Source organism: Thermobia domestica, chromosome 12, assembly GCF_964235325.1.
Source record: "Thermobia domestica chromosome 12, izTheDome1.hap1.1, whole genome shotgun sequence".
NCBI lineage: Eukaryota > Metazoa > Arthropoda > Insecta > Zygentoma > Lepismatidae > Thermobia > Thermobia domestica.
The window spans coordinates 11,551,875-11,576,542 of NC_137465.1; the positions used below are offsets into that span (position 1 = coordinate 11,551,875).

The 24,668-nt window shown below is 35.1% G+C and overlaps 1 protein-coding gene across 5 annotated transcripts in view; it reads left to right on the forward strand.

Annotated features, from left to right (window-relative positions):
- Positions 1-24,668, forward strand: part of LOC145666337 (bumetanide-sensitive sodium-(potassium)-chloride cotransporter-like) — a 373,540-nt gene that overhangs the window by 264,879 nt on the left and 83,993 nt on the right. For 2 of the 5 annotated variants that reach the window (XM_081733454.1, XM_081733456.1), the window contains exons 3-5: positions 2,954-3,029; positions 13,644-13,739; positions 21,175-21,428. In XM_081733454.1, the coding sequence (XP_081589580.1) occupies positions 2,954-3,029; positions 13,644-13,739; positions 21,175-21,428 (426 nt within the window). Of the gene's footprint in view, positions 1-2,953; positions 3,030-12,057; positions 12,154-13,591; positions 13,740-21,174; positions 21,429-24,668 lie in introns of those variants that run through there. The other 3 variants (XM_081733455.1, XM_081733458.1, XM_081733457.1) reach the window with 3 other exon arrangements.

Sequence of the window (24,668 nt, forward strand, 5' to 3'; positions counted from 1 at the left end):
GTATATTTCGACAGAGCAGGGATGGATATAGCTAAAGTGTGTCCCAAAAATATTGAAATTAAAATAAATGATGAAGCATGAAGCAAGTATATTCATAGAGGTGGATAGTACAGAGGTAATTGTTACGAGGAGTGATCAGAAAGTAAGGTTACAAAGCCTGCAGTGATTTTATGCAACCAATACAGCCAACAGATAGTACATACATGAGGTTATTTTTCGACATAATCTTCATATCGGTTGAGACACTTGTCACATCATGGGATGAGTTTGAAGATTTTCTCTTAGTGAAAGTTCTGTCCTTGGGTGTTCGGCCACGTTGTCGTGGAGTATTTCATCTCTTCGTCTGAAGCGAAACGATGGCCTCCCAGGTGCTTCTTCAAGTGCGGGAACAGGTGAAAGTCCCTTGGAGTGAGTCTGGGCTGAGGGTAGGAGCTCCTCCACGCGAGATGTGTTCAAATATGTTGATGCTATACTGGGTCGACCATTGCGCTCCTCGTCGGTGACGTTTTCTCTACCAGCCGCAAACTTTCCACATCATTCTGCGACATAGTGACAAGACATTACAGTTTCTCCGTAAATCTCTATCACCTGCCGGTGAATTTCAGCCCGGTTACATATTTCGTCCACAGAATTCGATAACTGACTGGACTTCTTCGCGAGACCAGTTTTCCAAACGTGTCGCCATTTGTGTTTACCTACAACTAACGTCGTAAGTGGCAGGTGGCTAAAATTTTTCACAGTTGCCAACTCCATGCATTAAAATTACCGCACACTTCTTATTCCTGTATAACAGATGGAACTTCAGAAATATCGGCCTTGTAATCCTAGTTTCTGATTCTCCCTTGTAGTATGGTAATCACTCATAAGAGATGGTCATTTTGAATATGACGTCACGTTTCAATTCTGTCAAAACTCAATATAAAGCATTTTGCGTTATCCATGATCATTCAATTGCAACTTTAGGACAAACTGAAGTTTGTAAGGATAGAACTCCATGTCACATTTCATTATTCTATGCACTCTTGACTTGCACAGCCGCAGAGACGCTGCCTGCCACATAACAGAGCGTTGTGTACTTTTCTTTCACTTGATGGCAATCCGGAAACATGTATTTTCAGAATCTGCGAGGTTATCCTGTTTTTTTCTGCATGAAAGTTGAAGCTATTAACTCAAATTTACGAAATCATGTTGCTAATACATGTGCAGATGAAACTTGTACATGCTTTTGCAGCAAAAATTCACAGATTGCAGCACTGACACGGTTATTTTCACAATACGCTTTCATGGTACACGCATACTGTGTACCACTCCATTGCCCATTGCTTCATGACAATTGAATGGCATGCAGGGGCGTAAATAAGGGCCCGCAGACCCTGCATTGCGAGAGGGTCCGAAGCCATCAGGGGCCCCCAAATAGTTTAGTGGGACGTAGTGAAGGATCCCCACTCCACACTGTCTGTGGGAGGGCCCCCAAGCCTTTAGTTACGCCACTGATGGCATGGTATCTTATGTGGCATGTACGTTACGTTGCGTCACATTGCCTGTAGTGTTGCCAATATACTATTTCAAAAAAATCTATATTTTTGGAACACCCTTTAGTATGTCATTAAACAGAGTGTTTCAAAACAATACTGATAACGTTTGGGAGGTGATTCTTGACACGAAGATAAGGCAAAAAGTATGGACCAACCTAGGTACACAAATTGGGAGGTGCTTCCTTTCGGAATTATAGGCTGCCTAAAACATGAGAAAATGAATTTTGAAGGTTCATAGCTCCAATATTATGGGACCTATCGTAGTCGGGTCAAGACTTAGGAACTAATATGTGCGCTATCCAAAAATACATGTTTCAGAATCCTAAGGTACTCACATGCCCGTAGCCAATCTCCTTCTATAAAAATTGTTGTGTGAGTACCTTAGGATTCTGAAACACGTATTTTTGGATAGTGCATATATTAGATCCTAAGTGAAGTCTATTAGACCCGACTACGGGAGATCCCATAGTTTTGGAGCTATGGAGCTTTTTAAATTCATTTTTTCATGTTTTCGATTGGTCTTTACTTTGTCTTATCTAAGTGTCAGGGACCACCTCCCAAACATTGTCGATGCTGTTTTGAAACACCCTGTATAAATCTAAAGCCTATGAAGGTTTATTTTTTAAGAAGTCACTGTAGTTTAATGTGAAGAACAGATACGTTAATGCAGCTGTGCTAATGAAAGATTTATAGACGTGTTAAAGTTGTTATTTATTACATTAATAATCGATTCCCGTATGGAGCTTTCGATTATTGATATGTTAAATTACAAATGTATTGGGTATATGATTGATGAAATATGATTACGTTTTCAATTTTTGTTGTTTTGTTCTAAATAAAGTTGTTATATTCTAAGTATTTATTCTAATAATAATAATAAAGTAAAAATAGATATCTCAGTTTTTGACTTATATCGACCCATTACAGCCACCAGGTAAAGTGTGTATTCGCATGTTATGTGCTCTGTTGTATTTATTTTTCTCTAGTTTTGTTGGTTCTAATCCAGTGAAGCAAGGATATGGTCGTCAGTTCTCCCCGTGATTCAGAATTTGCACAAAATGAGGAATTGAAAGGATACAATGAAAATTAAAGTTGTAAAATACCAAAAACAATTTACGTATATGTGGTCCGAAGGTTTCCGAATATTTTTTTTTTTTTTCGTGTGTTTCCGAATCCATGTGTATACAGTGAGTATGTATGTTGCAGGCCACTCGCCTTTCGAAAGTGGATTTGAGAAAAAAAAGGAAGTTAAACTGTATGACTATATCCTTTTCCTTAGTTAATATTTCAGTAATATTCATACATGCAATATTTAAGTCAAGTTTTAAAATTTGAACACAAATGATATTTCTGTTGTTAAATCATTTTTGTTGTTAAAATTATCCCGTAAATTACAAAATATGTTTCTTATTTTACAGATGCGATGTCTTCTCAATATTTGGGGTGTTATGCTTTTCCTCCGTCTGTCCTGGGTAGTTGGACAGGCTGGAGTAGGTAAGCATCCTTCGCATTTCAGTTGCTCATATGATTTTTTTTTTTTTAATGTATTTACAAATTATATCAAATTTCCCTAATACGACTGCTTCCAATTTCTGTTTTTTGCATTTTCAAACTGAACACTATAAGAAATACTTCACTGTCAAGCAAAATGAACACTTACAAGAAATACTTCACTGTCAAGCAAAAATATGTTAGTTACATGCCTTTCAGGAGCCTTTAATTCTGTGGTATACGGTATATATCAGTAATTGACACACGATTGTTGATTGCATTACATACGGAATAAACAAGACTAAAACTGATTAGAACAAATGTTTTCTAACTTATATGGAACAGTTTGAAACAATTTCGACCGTCGAGTAAAATGGAGCAGCTTGTCACTAATTAGATTGTAGCAACAAAAAAATTCCAGAGCTCTTTCGTGGCTAAGTGGTTAGCGTACGCGCCTTTGGCATGGGAGACTCGGGTTCGATTCCCGGTGGGAGCTGATGTGGTTCGGATTCCACATTAATCACTAGGTCCACGTCTCATATAGCCTCGCTGCTGAACAGGACGTTAAACTCAAAATCAACTCAACTCAAAAAAATTATAGAAAGAAGTTTCTCAACCATTTTATGTGCAGAGAAAGCGGAAGAGTGTTCTTCACCTATTTTATAGTCTCTCTCCTCTGTACCATGTGGGGTGTTAGATCAGTATGTATGCATTTCCGTGTGCATACAATTTCAAGTTTGAAAGAGCATAAAGCATACACGAGGAAATACGTAAAGAGTGCTTCGTAAGGGTTTTCCGTTCAGTGAAACTAATATAACGTATTGCCAACAATGATTGTTGCCTTTGGTCACTTCATTTTGTACAACTCAATCGAAAAAATTATTTTTTTTTTTTTTTTAAATCAGAGTACGACGAATATGAAAAAGAGCAAGATTTTTCTGATCTATGTGCTGTAGTTTTCTTGGTATAACCTAAACCACTGTTTCACTATCTTTTCAAGACTGGGACTCAAATTGAAGAATATCAAATCTTAAGATCCAGTTTCTTATAGTATAAGGAAAGTTCTTGTTACCCCAGAATTAAAATTTCTCTAAATAACAAATACTGAAATTTAAAACTCAAACATTTTTATATTCAGGGAACGAGTGTAACTGTTGAGCGTCTCAATTATCTGTCACTCTCATAAATCCATTGAGTTGTGCTTGAAATTTGAAAATTTCCAATCATTTTGCTGTGCTCAACCTCACTGCATGAAATACTCCGCAAACCATTACACTTACGAATGTCAAAGGCCTACATAAGACTCTTCAGTCCCGTGTTCAGTGTCCAAATTCTGGGGTAACCATTAAGCTAATTTCTGTTGTTGATTTTTCTCGAATCCACGAGTATGATTTGTTTCACCCGAACGTATAGTCAGAGATGGTGATATGAATTAGTAATTAATGCTCTCATCTCAAAGAACTACTGCTTACACTAATGGTTGAAAAAGTCCCCACGCTTAGATAGATTTCTATTTGCACTTTTTATTCTAATTTGAAGGCGCTGAATCTAGTGGAACTTTGTTTTAACACATGGGATCCATGGAATCATGAGAACAAGCATTTTAGGAATGCTTTTAAAAACTTCATCAAAAGATTGCGATCTTTGCCAAGAATTTTAGGAATGATCCAAAAACTTCATCAAAAGATTGCGATCTTTGCCAAGAATTTTAGGAATAATCAAAAAAAATTCATCAAAAGATTGCGATCTTTGCCAAGAATTTTAGGAATAATCAAAAAAAATTCATCAAAAGATTGCGATCTTTGCCAAGAATTTTAGGAATGATCCAAACAATTCATCAAAAAATTGCGATCTTTGCTAAGAATTTTAGGAGTGATCAAAAACTTCATCAAAAGATTGCGATCTTTGCCAAGAATTTTAGGAATAATCAAAAAAAATTCATCAAAAGATTGCGATCTTTGCCAAGAATTTTAGGAATGATCCCAAAAATTCATCAAAAAATTGCGATCTTTGCCAAGAATTTTAGGAATAATCAAAAAATTCATCAAAAGATTGCGATCTTTGCCAAGAATTTTAGGAATAAAAAAAAATCATTAAAAGATTGCGATCTTTGCCAAGAATTTTAGGAATGATCCAAAAAATTCATCAAAAAATTGCGATCTTTGCCAAGAATTTTAGGAATGATCAAAAAATTGCGATCTTTGCCAAGAATTTTAGGAATGATCCAAAAAAAATTCATCAAAAGATTGCGATCTTGGCCAATAATTAGTTTGTGGATCAGAGGCCACAAAATTTTCGAACGGCCTCTAAATCTAATTTTTATTTTTTATTTTATTTTATTTTAACGGAATAAGCACACCATATTGATTTAAGTGATAGTTTGGGTTTGGCTACACTATATGTAGTACTCCAGATTTAAGGCACACAAGAAATTTTTTGATTGAACGATCTAGGATCAGGGGCCACAAAATTTTTAAACGGTCCCTAGATCGAGTTTTCGTATTTTTTTTTTTTTTAACGGAATAAGTGTATAATACTGAGTTAAGTGATACATTGGGTTGGGCTACACTATATGTAGTACTCTATATATAAGGCGTGCAAGAAAATTTTTAGCTGAAATATATTGGATCTATATTGATATATTTATGCTTATTTATATTCTAATTTTGAGGTCATTTTTCTCAGGACACTCATGGACAAATATTTTTAAAAAAATGTTCCATTGAATTCACCGCCCTCAAATTAGTATAAAACGCGCAATTAATTTATTCAAGTTTGTGCACTTTTACCATCGTCGTGAGCGGTAGTTCGTTATGGGGATTTTATTATCTCTATGGAATGAAATAAATAAATGAATCATTCGTTAAGAAAAAAGTATATTTCATAAATTATAAGCTTATATAAAATTATGCTTTCTCAAACTTAAAGCGTTCATTTCGCTCAGATACAGTTGCATCCGAAACGGTAGTTATGTAAAATAATTTGATGTGAAAATTTTCAGCAATAACATATACTTCACCTGTATTATTTCTATAAGCAGTAATTGAGATTAAATATAATATACAAGTAGCACATTAATATGCTTTGCATCAAAGTACCCTACATGTTTCAAATTAGTAGGACTTTAGCATTACCAAGAAATGACATACCCAAAATTCACGATCACTATCTTTAAAAAAGTATAGATCACACCCTCTTCAGAAACAAATAAAAAAAACTTACCTATTTTTCTAGGCATCCCTATACTTTACACCTATTTTGTAATCTATATAAATTTATTTTCCGTGACATTATTCTGACTGTTTTTTTGGCATCATCATAAACCCACGCACATCTATCATAGTATTCGTACATTTAATATTTGAACATATTTTGAGCATCTTTCTTTCACAATAAATCAAAACCTACATTACAGACTGTAACCTATACACATTCAAAAACATCTATTAATCTTTCTCTTCTGTCGTTCCTACCTCAATGAGGAATGTGATAAAAACATGCTAGAGTCAATGAAAAATGTACAAGCGTATCCAGAAAGTAACTTTCCCATGGGTTCCATAGCTAGGAAACCGTATGTTGCGCGAAGCTACTGGGTGACGTGAGAGAAAGGTCCTAGCATGGCTCATGCGCCACCGTAACTTCCCTAGTGCCCTCAGTAGCGTTGTGGCAGTGGTTAAGATGGACGTTCTTATTCCAGCTCTCGCCGCATGTGAAGTGCGATCAGTGATAAAGTTTTTGAAACAGTACGGAAATTGAGAAGGGCCATTCAGAAGAAGCGGCGTGGGATGCTTAGTGCTGGTATTGTACTGCTGCAGGATAATGCCCACCCACACACAGCACGCCAAACAACAGATCTCCTGCAGCAGTTCGGCTAGGACATTTTGGATCATCCACCGTATAGCCTGGACCTCGCTCCGAGCGATTACTATCTGTTCCTATACCTCGACAAATTCCTGTCAGATCATCATCAGCATTTTCAGAATGATGGAGAGGCGAAGGGGGTTGTCAAACAGTACCGTAGTTCCAATCTCAGGCGCGCGAGTTGTAGGACAAAAGTATAGACAAGTTGGTCCCACGGTATGACAAATGTATAAATTCCGTTGAATATGTGAATATGTTGAAAAATAGCTAAACACGCCCTAGTATTTGGTACAATAAAGGTTTCCATTCAATTGTTTTGGTTCTGTTCAAGGCCTTTGGGAAATTTACTTTCTGGATGCGCCTCGTAATGTTTTTTTTTTTTTTTAACTTCAGACTTTAAAATTAATATTTCTGTATACTTCTTATATATTTTACATTTGATTTTTTTTTCGAAGATTAGTTTGTAACAACTTGTTGTATGCATCATATAAATATGAATTTAGTTTGTAAGTTTTTTTTTTTTTTGTATTTTTAAAGTTTATTATTGTTATTTCTAATGAAATGACGCTTGTGTGTGTGTTTATTTGGTATTTAATTATTATAAACATTTTTTATGTATTCTTCTATCTAATTATAAACTTTAACAAAAGATTTTTTATTTTTTAATGAATTTTAATTTCGTACAGTGACTTCGTTTAACCACGAAAGCTGTGTACTTCCAAGTTTTAAACTAGCTGTATGTTCACTTTGCAAAAATTACATTTTTCTTAAGAATTTATTACATATCCTGTATCTGAAACATTCAAGACAAAATACCGGTACATTCTTAATCTTGATTACGATATCCATTATACAGGGTGCTTCAAAAAAGAACTTTACAACTTCGAAAACTCATATTGATTTATTTATTTAGTTTACAGACATGGTTTTGTTCTCGTTTTGTAACAAAATAAATCATGTTTTTTACCTTACACCTAAAGAGGTTCAATATGGTTTCCATTGGCGATGCGGCACGCATCCCATCTGAAGTCTCACTTGCTCTACAACGTCTTCAGACGTACGGGGACGATCTGAAGATTTGTTAAGTCTTACCGAACATCCAGTTTCAATAAAAACACTTACGCCACTGATAAATAGTAGGCCTACTGGGAGGATCTTTACCATACTTTGTACAAAAATTACGTTACACAGTTGTCGCAGACTGGATTCTTCAAACCAAAACACACAGCTAGCAGGCTCGGGACCAGTAAAGGCAGCCATCTTTGCTGCAACTGCCGCTAGCGCTTGCGGTGGCTTGTTTCTGAACTAGTGTACTACGTGAGTCAAAACTTGATGTATTTTGAAACAAAATGACACCTAACCATATCTGAGATATAAATGAATAAATCAATATGAATTTTTAAAGCTGTAAAATCCGTTTTGATACACCCTGTATTAATCTTTATTTATATGAGAACCTTTTAATATTTTTTTTCAAAAAAAAAAAAAAAGTAGCATTCCTTAAGGTTGAGTTCGCTTGCAATTTTCGTGGAAATCACATCATCGAAAGAATTCCACTATGGAACATAAGACCAATTTATTATTATTATTATTATTATTATTATTATCAAGTATTCTGCGTTGTTTCTTTCTAGTGAGTTTTTTCTTTCTTTTCCAATTTTAATTTTAAGTTTGGACCTGAAAATATTTCTTCCATGTTTCTCAATTTTCAGCTTCCTCTTTTAACTCCCAGTATTTTCTTCTATTTTTCAAATCATCGATCAATTGTGTTCTTCCTATTCCTCACTTTCCTTCCATCTTTCTTTCTATGGCTGTATGAAGAAGACAATTTCTTCGCAAGATGTGTCCAATCTTAGTCACCTTTCTACGAAGGATGTTGGCTAGAAACGTTGTCTTCTCTCCTATCCTTTTGAAAACATCCTCATTTGTTACTCTGTCCATTTTATCTTCTCCATCCTACTCCAACACCACATTTCGAAGCTCTCTAAATATTTCTTCTCTAACTTCCATAATGTCCAAGTCTCTGAACTATACAGTCCAATGTTCCATACAACATAGCACTTGACTAACTTCTTCCTTAGTCCAACACTAAACCTGGTAGTTATGAGTGATGTTTTCTTGTTGAATGCATCTTTGGCTATGGCTATTCTTGACCTGATCTCTTTTGTGCAGTAAGTGCCTCTCGTCAAAATACTTCCCAGATACTTGAAATGACCATCCTCTTCAAGTTCTGTTTGTTCTACTCTGACCCGTAACAACGCGTTTCCACGGGATATTCTCATGATTTCCGATTTTTCGATATTCATTTCCATACATATAGTTTCTCAGTGTCAATCATCTCCTGTAGTCCTTCTTCGGTTCTAGCTATAATAAGCGTATCATCTACACACCTGATCTTGTTAATGATCTGCCCTCCAATCTTGCAAGAGCGGTTTAATTATTGGGAATTTTGTGTATTTTTTTGTCAAAGGTGTGTATATATGCTATATATGTATACACGTCTGTTTGATTTCCTGTCATCCAAGGTTACTTTTATTTATTTTTATATTTTTGAAGCTTATGAAGCGTGTGTGCACGTGGTTGGCCTTCAGACATTGTATTTGATAAATATTTATTATTCAATATTCAATAATACAGCTTTGAATTTTTAGAATATTGTAGTTTACATGGAGGGAGCTGTTTATTTATATGTCCCGTGTTAAAATGAAATTGGTAATACAGTGACAATCGTAACAGAAAAGCACCAGTTGAATGCACAATGTTCACCTTAATAAAAAGTAAGAATTACAATACAACATAATTGCTTAACACAAACAATTACAAAATATTCCGTAACGTTTCATTCACAATTGTGCATACTTGTTTGTGGTTAAAACTGAAGCCTTTAGTGAGCTGATCAGATAACACAGGTCCGTCTTCTGTTGCTATTATATTGGGCTTCCTAGATCTGAGTTGCTACCGGTAACTCTTTAAGGTTGGTTTAAAGGGACTAGTTTTGCCGACAGTTGTCACTACAGTCTTCGTATCTCCCTAATGTATTTTTTATCTTTCACGAAAATTCACGATTTCTCTTACAAATTTCAAGCTACCGACTTCAAATTTTTAGAGAAGGAACTTCATAACCTATCGAAGGCAACAATCCGTGCCGATTTTTTATTTAGAATTTTCTTCATTGTTAAAACAATATATTGTTAAAGATTTGGATATCCAGTTTCAACAATTAAGCCATTTCAAGATTGAAGAAAATTCTAAATAAAAAATCGGCACGGATTGTTGCCTTCGATAGGTTATGAAGTTGCTTCTCTAAAAATTTGAAGTCTGTAGCTTGAAATTTGTAACAGAAATCGTGAATTTTCGTGAAAGGTAAAAAATACATGAGAGACATACGAAGACTGTAGTGACATCTATCGGCGAAACTTGCCCCTTTAAACCAACATTAATTCAAAACAGTTTCGTTATGGTTTCACGAAGTTAGATGAACATGAAGAATTCTGTACCTCCACTAGGCCCTTTATTAAGATAAGAACTTTCAACATAATGAGTACAAGGACATCACACAAGAAAGAAAGAAAGAAAGAAAGAAAAAAAAGTAAATCATCATTTTACCGTGATACCTGGGAATAAGAGATCCTGGATCGTATGATACTCATAATCATTCTGCCTTTATTGGCAGGTCACTTGCTGCAACTGAGATGCTTCTATGCTCCATGGTCTTCAGTTAACCTCTTCGTCTCCACGTACGATTTTTCTTAAATACAATTTGCTGAGCAAAACAATATATTCACATAATACAGTACATACGTGTTAGTTGGCGAAACTGTAACACGTATGTACTTTATTACGTGAATATATTGTTTTGCTCAGCAAATAGTTTGTTTGTATTTAAGTATATACAAAGCAAAGCTTCTACTTATGGAAAATAGCGTTGCATATCTTTTTCACTGTTCAAAAAAACAATGCTTTTAGTTAGCTAATTAAACATTTCTTACTGTATATGGTATTAACATACCAACAGAAACAACTGTCCTGAATGCGAGAATACCGTTATTTACAGTTTAGGTTAGGTTTAATCCAATGCTTTTAAAAAATGCCGGTACTATGAATAAGTTAGTACAGCAACTTCCATAATGTCCTCCGACATACATTCCTTCCTCATTTCGTTTTCGATATTTTTAATGGAGGCATTTATAGAAATATAAAAGTAACTAGAGAAATCGTAACTTAAACTTCAAGGTGTCACAATGTGCAAATTGACAGGAGTTTCCAGGATTTCCAGGGATTTCCTCCTAACAAAAATGTATCCCTCCAAAGAACATTTTCGTCCTTGACAAAGATAACAATTTTCCTTCCCTCTTGAAAGTTTTCGAATAGCCATGGCCGTAGAAACAAACAAACAAAAAAAAAAAAAAAAACTTTTGTTTTGTGTAGCCAAATTAAAACAACACTTTTATTTGAATTAAAACATATTATAAAACATCTCGCTTGTCAACCTTTGGTAGTCGTTAGCATCACACGCTTTTATTTCGTGAAATAGTTACTCATTCATGTGGAAAACATATTCTTTTTGTCAGGAGCAAGCTAAAATGTCTCAAAGGAGTGGAAAAATCACCAGATATTTAGGTCTGCAATTTCTTGGAAAGCATCCTTGTATGCCGTCAGTGTCACAATATTCACTCGAATGGATAAGGATCTAGTTTCAGCTAGAAGCATCTATATATTTGCAATGTGAAGATAATAATAATAATAATAATAATAATACACACAATAATTTACCCCCCTTCCTGGAAGAAATATTCCGCACACTGAGGTGTTGATACTGCGTACCACCAAAAAAAGGCACTAGTTTAACTTGATTAGTTCTGGTTTCGGAGAACAAATGTAGATTACATAATAAAAATGTATTATACATTAATGATGTATATTAAAGCAATTGTGGCTAATCTTATTCACAGTACAACTCGAGGATCGTTATACGGAAAAATGTAATATGGTTATTTAAAGTTCAAAATGTACATCTACAGAACATACAGCTGATTTAGTGTATTCCTAACTAACCCATTATTTGTATATCTTTTCTTGTGGTGTGTGTGTCAGTAAGAGTCGCTACACAGGGTTTCTCTTTGACTTTTCATTGAACATAAAGTGCCAGCTGAAAGTTAATATTTTCCAGGCGAAGGTGTAGCCGTCATCTGTTTAGCCAATATTGTAACACTTGTTACTACTTTATCTATGTCTGCTGTAAGCACAAACGGGATGATCAAAGGAGGTAAGTTCCCTCTGCTATGCAACAAGAGTTCCTTTGCAAGTGTACAAGGATCTCCCTGCGTAGGTGGGATAAATTGTCTCCTTCGCTTTGCTTTCCCAAGGACTAGGCATGTCCCCTCTTCACCATGTGAAGGAAATATATTATATATTGCATGATTGTGATGTTCTCTGATTATTACTATTACTCTATGGTTATGGTTTATGTGTATGTAGGCAATGATTTCCAAACATGAGACTGTCTTCTATTTTCCAATGAAAATTTGCAGAATCAATTTTTCGTGTAGTTGATAACATTGTCATAGTCCCTACTAGTGCCGGCCCTAGGCAATTTGCCACCCCCTTTTCTCCAGAAAGAACAAATCTGAAAAGCCACGATTTTAAGTATGCTACTCCAGCATGAACAGTGAAGCGGAAGGAAAAAGCACACATTCAAATGTCTTTGTGTCTGTTTTTTCTTTAAATAATAATCTATTATGTTAGTAAAAGCTAAAGCAAACACACCTGCAGAGGAAAGGTTGTAATCCTTTTTATAGAATTCAATATCGAGCTTCAATTTCAATATATCAGTTTGCAATTCCAGTGCAACTAGCTCTTTTATCTTTATTCCTTGATTTTCCTTCTACATCAGTTATTATTTTTTAAAAAAACTTGTTTCCACCTTCAATGATGAGGAACTTGTTTGTGACAAAGTCAAGACTAGTTTTCATATCATAATTTTGATAGCTAACTAAATGGAACAGGTGCTCGCTACTGTTCGAGAATTGAGTTCTTGTATTTGACAACAATCAAGCAATTCATGCCGGGATTTGTTTGACCATGTAAACTTAAACTAATACGACCTAAACATGATTTATGAATGTAGTATTCAAATAGAAGGTCCGCTTAGTAAATTTAACCACCATCATCATGAAGTCTGTTTCTAACAAGAAATATTTATTTTAAATAATATAGTTATGACAGATTTTGCAGCCCCTCGAAACTTGCCACTCCGTGCAAATGCACGTGTTGCACATATGGTAGAGCCAATGCTGGTCCCTACTAATTTGCTCTCAACGTTCTCTAGAGTTTCGGCGAATGTTAGGAAGCATTAGCAATTCACACAGCGTTGTTTTATTTTAGTTGCTACACTACAAATATTCCAAATCCTAGTGTGTATATATATTAAAAATTTTCAGCGTGATTAGAGCCATCACTCGTCGGAAAAAAAATTGCAGGGTAAGTGATAAAAGTTTTAATATTAATTTATAGATATTTCTAAGATTCAGTTTCAAATTTTGGGAACCATTGCCTACATTTGAATGTTCTTTAAAATGTGACTTCCGTCTGTTGCTACTAATGAATGCTTGGACAAGGGGCTTGTGTGTATGTGTACGAAATATTTAAACCAACCCCGAATGTTCTGTTATTGACAATTGCCATCAATTATTATTTTCCAACAGGCAGACTAGTAGACTTGTCATCATCCTGATTGTTCTTGTGGTATTATTTCAGCTCAGGGCCTTCTAGTAATAATTTTAGCAAATATTGTGACCGTTCTCACAGCACTTTCAATGTCTGCAGTGAGTACTAATGGGCAGATAAAAGGAGGTAAGTAGTGGGAATGTAGCATAATATTTTCTAGTAATTATTATTATTATTATTATTATTATTATTATTATTATTATTTTGACGAGAAGAAACAAACAAACAAACGTTGAATTGCGCTTGTTCGCATGAAACAGCATGAGCACATAGAGAATGGCTGAGAGATTTTATGTCATTTAGTGTCGATGGTCTTCCGAAACAACAACAAACCTACAAGTATTTGTTTCTTTAGTTTTTCACCATGTTCGACTGGACAAAGTTAAGGGCCGTATTCAGTCATTTTCGTGTGTGATTAGTGTCATACTAAGGGCCTGACTACTGAATGAGGCATATGTTAGTCTCACTCTTTAGTATGGTGCTAATCACGCGTCAGAACGACTCTGAATACGACCGTAAGAATCTAGTCTTTGCTTACAGCAGAATAAGAATCCAGATTTGGCGTGGCCGTGGATTTTCTAGTCTTTCGTGCACTCCAAACCACTTTTTTGAGTCTAACAAGAAGAAAGCACACTTTAGTAAATGAACTTCAGGGCCATCTTTCGCAAGGTAGTAGTGCATATTTAAAGTGTTAATAGTACAAACTGGGAGAGCGCAGTAGCCAGAAATAGAGGAGAAATAGCGTTCTTAAAGTTTCCGACTCACCGCATATATGATACGATGCGTAAAGTTATCAAGTGACGGCGTGGCAGAGTGAGGAGCATCTATGACGCACGTGCAAAGGGTCTCGGGTTTCGATTCCCGCTCGAGTCACCTTTTCTTTGCTTTCACCAATAAAGTAGCCATTTGTAACTACAAGTAAAATATTAATTCACCATATGTTTATAATGCATAAAACAATAGAAATATTCAGATTAGTTGTAAAACTTTTCAATGTTCCATGTTAACTAGTAACAAAATGTAACCTATTCCGTAAATATATTGATATCAGGAGTTATATTATGGTTACCACAATCGTTGTGTAAAAAAATGTTCTTCACGCGTCGTGTCCATATCTGTGGGCAGTGTGAGAATTATGAGGAGAAAATCTTCTTTGGCTATAGCATACATCCAGCTTGTTCCCAAAGCGGATTTCCCCTTCATTTATTCCAGTATTCCCCTTCACCGTAGTTTAGTGGTTAAAGTGTTGGACTCACGTCCGCGTTGTCCCGTGTTCGATTCGCAGCCGGTGCTTCCCCAATTTTTGGCGTCCACCCAACGTCGTGAGGCCAACTGAGCAGTCACGTGGAAACAAGACGTGACGGCCACTAGGTCTAGAAAGCTCCTGATGCGTCTGTTAGGGACAGACCACGTGTTCGTTGTTAAGCTGGACATAGTTCAGTTGGTCGCTAGCAGATGGCGTGGTTGCACCAAGTGGATATTTTCTCACTTCATGATGGAAAACTCAAGAACAAATATGAATACTCAAGGTTTTGTTGTACGCTTAGAAAACAGACTATAACATTAGAAGTTTGATAGTATGTTGAATTTTACTTCAGTCAATTTGCATCAATTTGATATTTTTGCTTGTTTTATTGTTGATTGATTTTGGATTTTGTTTGGTTTTGGTAGCTGGTATTCACTTTAGATTTTAGTTTCTGTTCAATATTTGTAGGTTAGAAGTGTAATTATTCTTTATAACTAGTTCTTTTTTTTTTTAATGCGATATTGTTATTAATTGCTACATTGCATTTCGAACAAGACTTACATACACTGTTGCACAGATGTAATCACTTTGAATTCGGTGATACAGAAGATTCTTCGCCACGTTAAATTGAAACAACTTAACAAAAAAGCTTCAGTAAATTTTACTGCGTTTTTAAAATTAATTTTCCACTTTAACTAAAAACTTATTAATGTTAGTCCTCCGTCCTGGGTAAATAGTTCATTATTGCTTTTGAAACAGGGGACTCCGATTTGATTCCCGATTGGTATACAGGCGTTTGGTTTCCACGTTTAGCTAGATCTGCATGTAATATGCGCCAGTGTTAAAAGTGGGTATGAAACTTATATGAAAGCAGAAAATCTTAATTTTAAAGTTCTCGAGGAGTCATAATACATAAATTAGCCTTTGTTTCAATGTATTTCTTCCAGTATTGTACTTTATTTCTTAATGAATGTATGAGTGAGTACTTGTGTTCACTATCTGTGAAAATTCAGAGAAGCAGTCAACAGCCAAAATTCGGTGAAATTCTCAGCCATAAATATGCAATATGGAATATAGGAGTATGACAATCAAACGCTGGAGGGAGATGACGTGTTGAGTTCCATTCTTCTCTGTATGGACATCTATGAGAATACTTCTGGAATTTTACATTGTGTTTTAAGGTTTCTTCAATATGTTACAAAAATTAGATAATATTATGTACAATTTGCAGCGTAAATTTTTAGTACATCATCATCGCATAAACTAAAGTAGTTCCTCGTATACAAATGTTTTGATTGTTGAGGGCGTCACGCTTTAGTGATACGTCGAAATATATTGCAGTCATTTCCAATTAACCGACGTATCAGTCTGACTTAGTTATCACAATTTTACGATCGGGGAAACTGTAGAGAGAAATAGATAGAGCAAGAAAGGGAAGGAACGAGAGAGAGAGAAACAGAATAAACATGTATTGGTAGTATACGAATAGCGTATCTGCAAAAGCATCGACTACACCACCGCTGTTTGTCTGTCACCACTGTGTTATCAAAACCAGATTTCGATGTGATTTTTGCTCTTTCCACGTAATTTACTGGGAATAAGATCAGCAAGCTGTGATGTCTCACAATCAACTGGAAATGACTGATCTGTGATTTTCAATGTAAATGAGTGTGGATAATTTTAAGGCGAAATGGCAATTTCCGTACGCACTGTGAACGAAAATTGCCAGTTCGCCTTAAAAATTATCTACGTTCATCTATTTAAATATAATAGGTCAGTCATTTCCAATTGGTATATACATATATAGTCAATGACCTGACGAAGAATCGTGTCTCAAAAATTTCACTTTTTCAGAAATAAATAAATAAAAATAATTCCTTACAGGGAAGCCATTTAAATATGTAATAACAAGTCATCTATTCCACATAATGCGATAAAAATTACAAAATAGTGGGCTGATATATGTAACTGCTTGCCTTGTACGGAATTATTTTTCTTTATTTGAAAAGATAGGATTTTTTTAGGTACTTTCACCTACCAAAAATAATTATTTTCTTAAATTCGGCAGATATCACAATAGATGCTGTATGTATATTTATAAGAATAAGGTGTTTATTAAATCCACATAAATTTCAATGAAAAACATAAAATAGCGCATTGTATGCCTTTTAATATATCCATTGCAGTGTTCATTCAACATAACTACCTTGCATTTGAAATATTGCATCTGGTCCTTAACCCCCAAAGTGGCCAAAGGTTGTTCAACAATCAGAAACTTTTCGAAAGTATTGGTTATTATAATTTTAGATTATAGCATTTGAAATACTAAAATGTTACGCTGCTAAATTTTCTTTACATTATATTCCAAGATTGCTGTAAAGTTACTGAAATATCATTAATATTGCACAGTATTTTGATAAAATAATAAAAGGAACATAGAACGTAGAGGCCCTTAATATAATGTACAACATAAAAATGAAATAGTTCATTTGATTCATGTCAGTTGACGACTTACCAATTGAGTTACAAATGATGATTTCCTAAATTATAGATCTTTTCTCATTAAAAATTGAGAAAAAAGAAAATAGGTGCGATCTCAGTGAAAATGTCAAATTGATTACAGATGTGCATTGTGTTATTTTGTTTATTGTTTGAGTGGCTAAAATCTAGGATTTGTAGTAGTATCTATTTTTAATATAATTAGAAGATATATTCGTAGGTATTCCAATGTTTAGTTGAATTATGTTATAGTTAATAGAGTTTGCTTTCCTTAGTTTTCTATAACAAGAAAAATAATAGTATGCGCTTTCAAATAGTTGTAGTAGATACTGTATATTCTATGGTACTTTTTTTTTTATGAAAATTAATCATATAGACCAAACTTTAAATATCTATTGTATTTGAGTGTAGATAAATTTGGAATCAATTGTACTATGTATTTTAAAGACATGGCGATTTTCATTAGAATTTCAAATTCAAAGTTTGACGATTCGTGTATTTCTTCTGACAAAAGTGAACAGGTTTTTAACTTAGGTGGATGTTGCGTTAGACATATAAATACAGTGTGTTAGTAAAATGCCTGCTGCAATGTACTTAAGTTAATTTAAGAGTGACTTAACATTTTAAAACACGGTATCCAGTTCTTCTTAGCTTCCTTGTGGTTAATGGTTAGTGTTCTTTCCGTTTAGTGAAAGAGATTTGAGTTTGATTCCCAGTAAAACCATGTCTACATATGGTTTAGGTTCCCGTTCAGCTGTGCGTCCAAATACCTTATACATCATCGATACTATATGGGACTTTGAACTCTAGAGTGATTAGCTAATCAATGCGTTGTCTCACAGGGAATTGATTCCTGCACGTGTATATTGTAGACGTTTTGAATCTTTAGACATATACAGTGGTCGAAGTGAGGCGGTATGCGGTGGTATGCCATACCGTCTCTGTTTTTTCAGTGATCAAGACAATATTTAAATAACAGGTATGTTGAGTCAAAATCATAATAAAACATACCGCCTCTGCTTTTTTCCCACTTCGAACACTGGACATATGCTACTGAAAAAATGTACTATATAGGCTAAAATAGATGAACATTTATTTATTTATTCACTTTATTTGTACGTGAAATCGAACCTGAGATCACACACAGGAGAGGAATATATGGTGCAAAACCAACAAGGAAAGAATGGATTTTTCAGGATTTACAAAGGGAGATTGCGAGGCGTTGGGTCAAGTCAGATTAAAACCTGTATTCTAGAATAACGTCTAAAATGACTTCTGTACCCAGGTACATAATTTAGGGGCGCTTGGTATATGAAACTCGAACTAAAAGGGGAAAAAAAGTTCAAAAAGTAGTGGCTTTAGTTTGTGGCCTGTAGTTGTGAGGTTCTATGTTTTTACCAGCCTCTAAAGCAGGGATGCAAATAAGCAACAAAATTTTAGTAGCCCAAGAAAAAAAGCTACTAGCCCACATCGCACAATAGAAATCATTTACTTATTTTCGGTATGATGTTAAATATTCGCCCGTACCGATGAACCACTCGCTCCGGGCGAGTGGTTATTTGCATCCCTACTCTAAAGTATACTCAAGTATTCAGCTCCCTTAATAGGATAACAGGCGATTCTTTCCTACATGGTAAACAATAATATATCTGTATTTCAGAAAACTAGATTGCCCTGTATGGGTTTATGTATACACCCTGTTTGATGCTGAACAAGAAGCTATCAACTACAAGAGAGGAGCGTTGTCCATATATGAGGCAAACAACTTTTGCCTTCGCACCAACCGCAGAATGTTGATTTTTCCGTCATCTGAATTTGACGGCTGGCTGGATAAAACAGGCTCCAGACCAATTTTATTTGTCCACTCCGGAGCCTTACGTGTGAGGTGAAATGAGTTGCTTCGAATAAACAATGGTTTTGATAAATATATGAGTAATTAGGTTACAGTAACTCAAACAAAAGGACTCATTACATGTGGCAAATGGACAAACATCTAATACATAAATTACAGCGTCATATGAATATTCATTCACCGAGCAGTTACGTGTTAGGAATTAGATTCGTAGCTGTCTTGCATTTCTGGCTAGTTCTTAAGTATGTTTGATTTATTATCGAGTTTTTTTTTTTAGTTCTTTATTCTTAAGTATTTGTATATTAATTTTGGAAAGAAAATTTAGAATGTATTATTAGTAACTTTGTGCACAAATTGATATATTTTTTAGTATATTATTTTATGCAGGGTGATCAACTTAAAAGTACATAGACCAAAGATTATTAGTGTGTTTCTTTTAAGTCGTTTATTTTTTTAAATATTAGGCGAACTCTATGCGTGTAAATACCTTAGATAATTGTCAAAAGTTTCCAGTTAAGCAAACATTCTGCTTGTTGTAAATCTTCCTTTATAATGTATATATTAAAATGCTAGGTTCATGTGTTTGTGGTCAAGAAAAGTGTATATGTGGCAGTTCTTTTGACAATATCTCGGAAACCATAAGCTCTAGAAAGATGCCGTTTTCACTGATCGATTGCAAATTTTGTGTAGATTGTTCAGTTCTAATTGAATATTTTAAAAATTGATCGTTATTTCTTTATTATGTTTTTTAGGAGTAGACTGGAAGTATTGAAATTTTAAAAAGGAAAGCATCATATCTTATGATTTATACATCCCAACACCACACATTTGTATACGGGGTTAGTATATCTCCGGCGTTTGTTTCATAGCCAAATGATAATGAAAAACGAAGGATAACCATTTCTTCACTCTAAGATGAATCTTTATTGTTTGGAGTGTTTTGTCCAATGAGCACCATATATCACTGATATTACAATTAATTGTGTGCGTAATGTATTCTGCTTATTACATACTGCATGCAAGAAGAAAGAAAACACTGATCATACGTGAATTAGAAACTCCAACCGGAAGTAGGCTCAAATTTTACAAACGGTGCAGGTTATTGAAAAAATAATCGAAAAATTCTCACCTTTTATGATACTCCTTGCCGATTTTTATCAAGACTTCTTTCATTGTGTCTGTAAAGGGACATGTACAGATGTTGTGAGGAATGACAAGGAGATTCGTGCTCATATGTGAATGATGCGCTGTGTAGATTGTGCAATTTCAGCTAGTGTACTGTTAAAATGACAGATTTGAGTAATTGTATATGCAATATACTGTATAAGTGGTAAATAAAATGAACCATTCCTTATGAGTGAAGAATTCTCTAGTAAAGCTAGTCCAAAGAAAATCCAAACAAAATAAGTTTAATGGCTTACATAGTAATGAGCCTAACAGTTCGAATACAAAGTTAACAGTTAAATTTAGAACAGAAAATATCTGTTTAGTACTTGTAAAAGACAATGGCTTTTTAATTAGATACATGTGAGAAATGAAACTATATGCGGCATAGAATCTTTGAAATTACGTCTCCCCGTAGGATACGTATTTCAGACAAACCTTTCTTATCCCTTGCTTTCGTGATAAAACGAGTTTTCTGTCCAACTCTCACGTTTCTAGGCATACAAGTGTGCCCTGGTCATTGGAGTGTCACTTGTACTCTTTTATGTAACAGTATATAGATAATAATGTACTTTAAGTTGATCATCCTCTTCTCAGAGTATTAAATCTATGAAAAACTATCAAGCATATTTAAAATTGGTTATGTCATTGTTGTAAGCAAAGTTCTCTTTAGAGTATCACCTTTAGCTTTTAGTTATCAGTAGCTTATTGCCTGTATAACATACGGAAATTGTACAGTGAATATAATATGATTCATATTTTAGATGCAATCTCTAATAATACTTTTGCTCTGATTCAAGGTGGAATATATTACATGATATCCCGTTCTTTGGGACCTGAGTTTGGAGGCGCCATTGGGTTGATGTTCACCCTGGCTAATTCTGTGGCTGTGTCTATGTACATTGTTGGTTTTTGTGAATCATTGCGTGATTTGCTTTGGACGTTCGGATTGACGATTATTGATGGTGCTACCAATGACATCCGAGTGGTTGGCATTGCTACGTTGATTGGCATTCTTATACTCGCTATTATTGGAATGGACTGGGTGACGAGGGTAAGAAAATTCTGTTTTTTATTCTTTCTTTATTGTATTTTGTGACATGTAAATTATAATGGCGATCTGTGAAGTTTAACAATAATCTCCATTGACATTTCAAAATTACATTCTTGTTGAAATTAGCTGCACCATAAACTTCCAGTGGGAAGCTTCTTCGCTGAGTGTAAGCACTGCCCACCGATCATCATGATCACAAGTATTCTGCCATTATTGGCAGGTGATTTGCTGCAACTGAGAAGCTTCCATGCTCCACGGTCTTCCGTTAAACTCTTCGTCTCCACGTACGATTTTTCTGTTTTGGTGTCGTCTATTAATTGTAGTCTCCTTCGCCCGCTCACTCTTTTTCCTGTCACCATACCCTCTAGCGCCTCCCTCATGATACAGTTCCTTCTTATCCAATTTCCCAACTATTTTCTCTTTCTCTTCTTAATAATATCCAAAATTGTTCTTTCCTCTCCTACCATTTTTAACACCCTGTCATTCGTTTTCCGCTCGACCCAACTAATTCGCTCCATTCTTCTCCATACCCATATTTCGAAATCTTCCAGTCGTTCCTCGTCATTTTTGCATATTGTCCGTGTTTCTGATCCATACAGTAAAATACTTCACACGAAGTTTTTTATGAGTCGTTTTCTCAACTTTCTCTCTGCCCACAAAAACACACTTTAATTTGAAGTGACTATAAAGGCAAAATTTATTTTCTTCTACTTTTATGGACACATTTTCATAAATTCATCAAGTTCTATGTAGCATCAGTTCATTTCAGACACACTACGTGCTCCCTCACCTCTTCACGTGTTACCCATCAAACATCGATACGATAATCAAGTTCGGACCACACTCTCCGAATCATATCTAGCCATTCTAGCGTGATCGAGTTGGGAGATCCAGTGATGCGTTCCTGCAGATCAATTATAGTTTGGGATAGTGGAGACACTATTCTTGGTCTTTAACATTACTCCAAATGAAAAAAAGGTTCCAATAGTGACGTCCGGTGATCGCGGGAGCCATTTAAGGAACATCCGTCATTTGCACTAGCAGGACTAATCCATCTGTTTGGAAGGCTGTCACTGAGACTGTCCCTTTCTCTGGTCACAGATTATTCTCTCCTCAACAAAATTGTTGTATCACTTCAAAATTGACTTGTTTGTAGGTGTATTCACATTAACATTTCCGCTTGAAAGCACGCTGGATCAGCACGATACTTTTTGTTGAATGAAATTCTAACTCACCAGCTCCGTTTCTGTTGGGTGAACCTATCTTGAACTTGATTTCACTGCTCTCTAGTAGTGCAAGGATTCTGCTGAAAGATAAGAAACGAAATGTTTTGAGCCAACGTATTCACTGACACTTTATATTTCAACATTTACGCATAGTCGCTAACGCTCTCGCCTTCGGTGCGAGCGGTCCCGGGTTCGATTCCCGGTGGGGGCACTCGGTCGAAAAAGTGTAAAACGCTTTTTCAGGACAGCCACCCTTAATGAGGTTTTCCTGGGTTTTCCTCATTCACACCAGGCAAATGCCGGGGTAGTACGTAACTTATGGGTCCCAGGCCGCTTCCTTCCTTAACGTCAAGGGCTAAATGGCCTTACATGCCGAAAGCCCAGAAATCTAAATCCTACATCCTCAACATTTACGTTCTAATCTTATAACAACATAAATTTAAGAAATCTTTCTGTGAGCACGCTGTATTGTCAGTCGTTTCTCCTAGAGCATATTGGCAATGATTCAACTACAAATAGCAGATACATCAAAATGTCAACCCTTTGTTAAATAATATTAAACTATTGCACATCAAAATTCTTGACAGTTTATAAGACGTAGGTCAAATAAATGGATTCGAAACAAATGTAAGGAATGTAATGAAGGATGCAGAGAAGGTGAACTGAAAATGGGCGGCATGCATAAAAGAACTGATGGAGGATGAATGACAAATGATTCACAATGGGTTCCAAGTGACCAAATACAAGATAGAGAAATGAAATTAGAGTTTTAAAAGAACGACATGGATGAGATAAATAGCTGGCAGAACCATGTGGAAGAAAATTAGAAGGACTTCATCCAGCAACTGATTGATTACGGCTGAATACAATTACTGCGATGGTGATGATAATATATCGTGCCCACCCAACCGTAAAACAAGCCGTGGAATTCGTATGCTAAGAAAAAGATCGGAATAAGTCGTGAATTTCATTATGAAACCTTGAAAATCTAGAAAATTTTCAAATAAATAGAAAAATTCCGTTTCTGTCCCACGACGGGCGGTTTTTATTGTCGTTATGTCGTTCTCAGTCAGGGTTATTTTTATCGACTTCCCGTGAAAGTGAAAAATTTTGGAGTGGAACGGAAAATACTCTTGACATTAAGACATACTCCTAACGGTGAAGCATATACTCCTAAGAGTGACATACTCTTAACAGTGATGCTTATAATCCTAACAGTGACCATAGTATTTGGAAAGTGTTCCATTCTAAAGGTAACTTAAGTATCTGAAAGTTGTTATACAGATAAAGAATGGTGTGGTGTTTCGTCTTAAAGATTCTGCAAAGAAAAAATACAATGGATTATACTCTTTTGAGAATTACAGTATTGTGAATATAAGCCAAAAAGAACGTAAACTTCTGATTAGATCTCAAATTTTGTCATGCCTAGAATTTTTAATTTTTAATAACTGAAATAAATAAACTGTATCATGTTTTATGAATAATAATAATAATAAAGCAAAGTAAAAGCTTTATCTTCGTAAGTCTTCTTTCTGTGTTTTCACTTAAAGTTTCGGTAACTCGACTGTTACCTTTCACGAGAGACAAATTCCGACGAAAAGCGAGGTTCCACTTGATTATGTTCCTGTTGTTTTGTTCATTTTCTTTTCCAAAATTCGTGGTTCCTTATATTGTTTTTAAGATTTTTTCTTAGAGTATACCACCAAGTTCTATAATGTTTGTTACCTATAATATTCGACAAAAATATGAAAAAAACAAACTAAAAGTATATGGTGAACTGGAGCTTTTAAACAATCATTATTTTCCCGCACTATTTGTTGCAGTATTACCACATCCAGAGTCGAACTGTTTCCTATTCATAAGTGGAAGAATCCCTAAATATTTAGGAGTAGTATGTATTTATTTCCTGGGCAGTGTAGATTCCGTGGTTTATTATTTTGAATTATGTAATCCCATTGTTTATCTGTCACACCACTATCCTGGTTTAATTTTGGGTTCCTGGTTTTAATAAAAT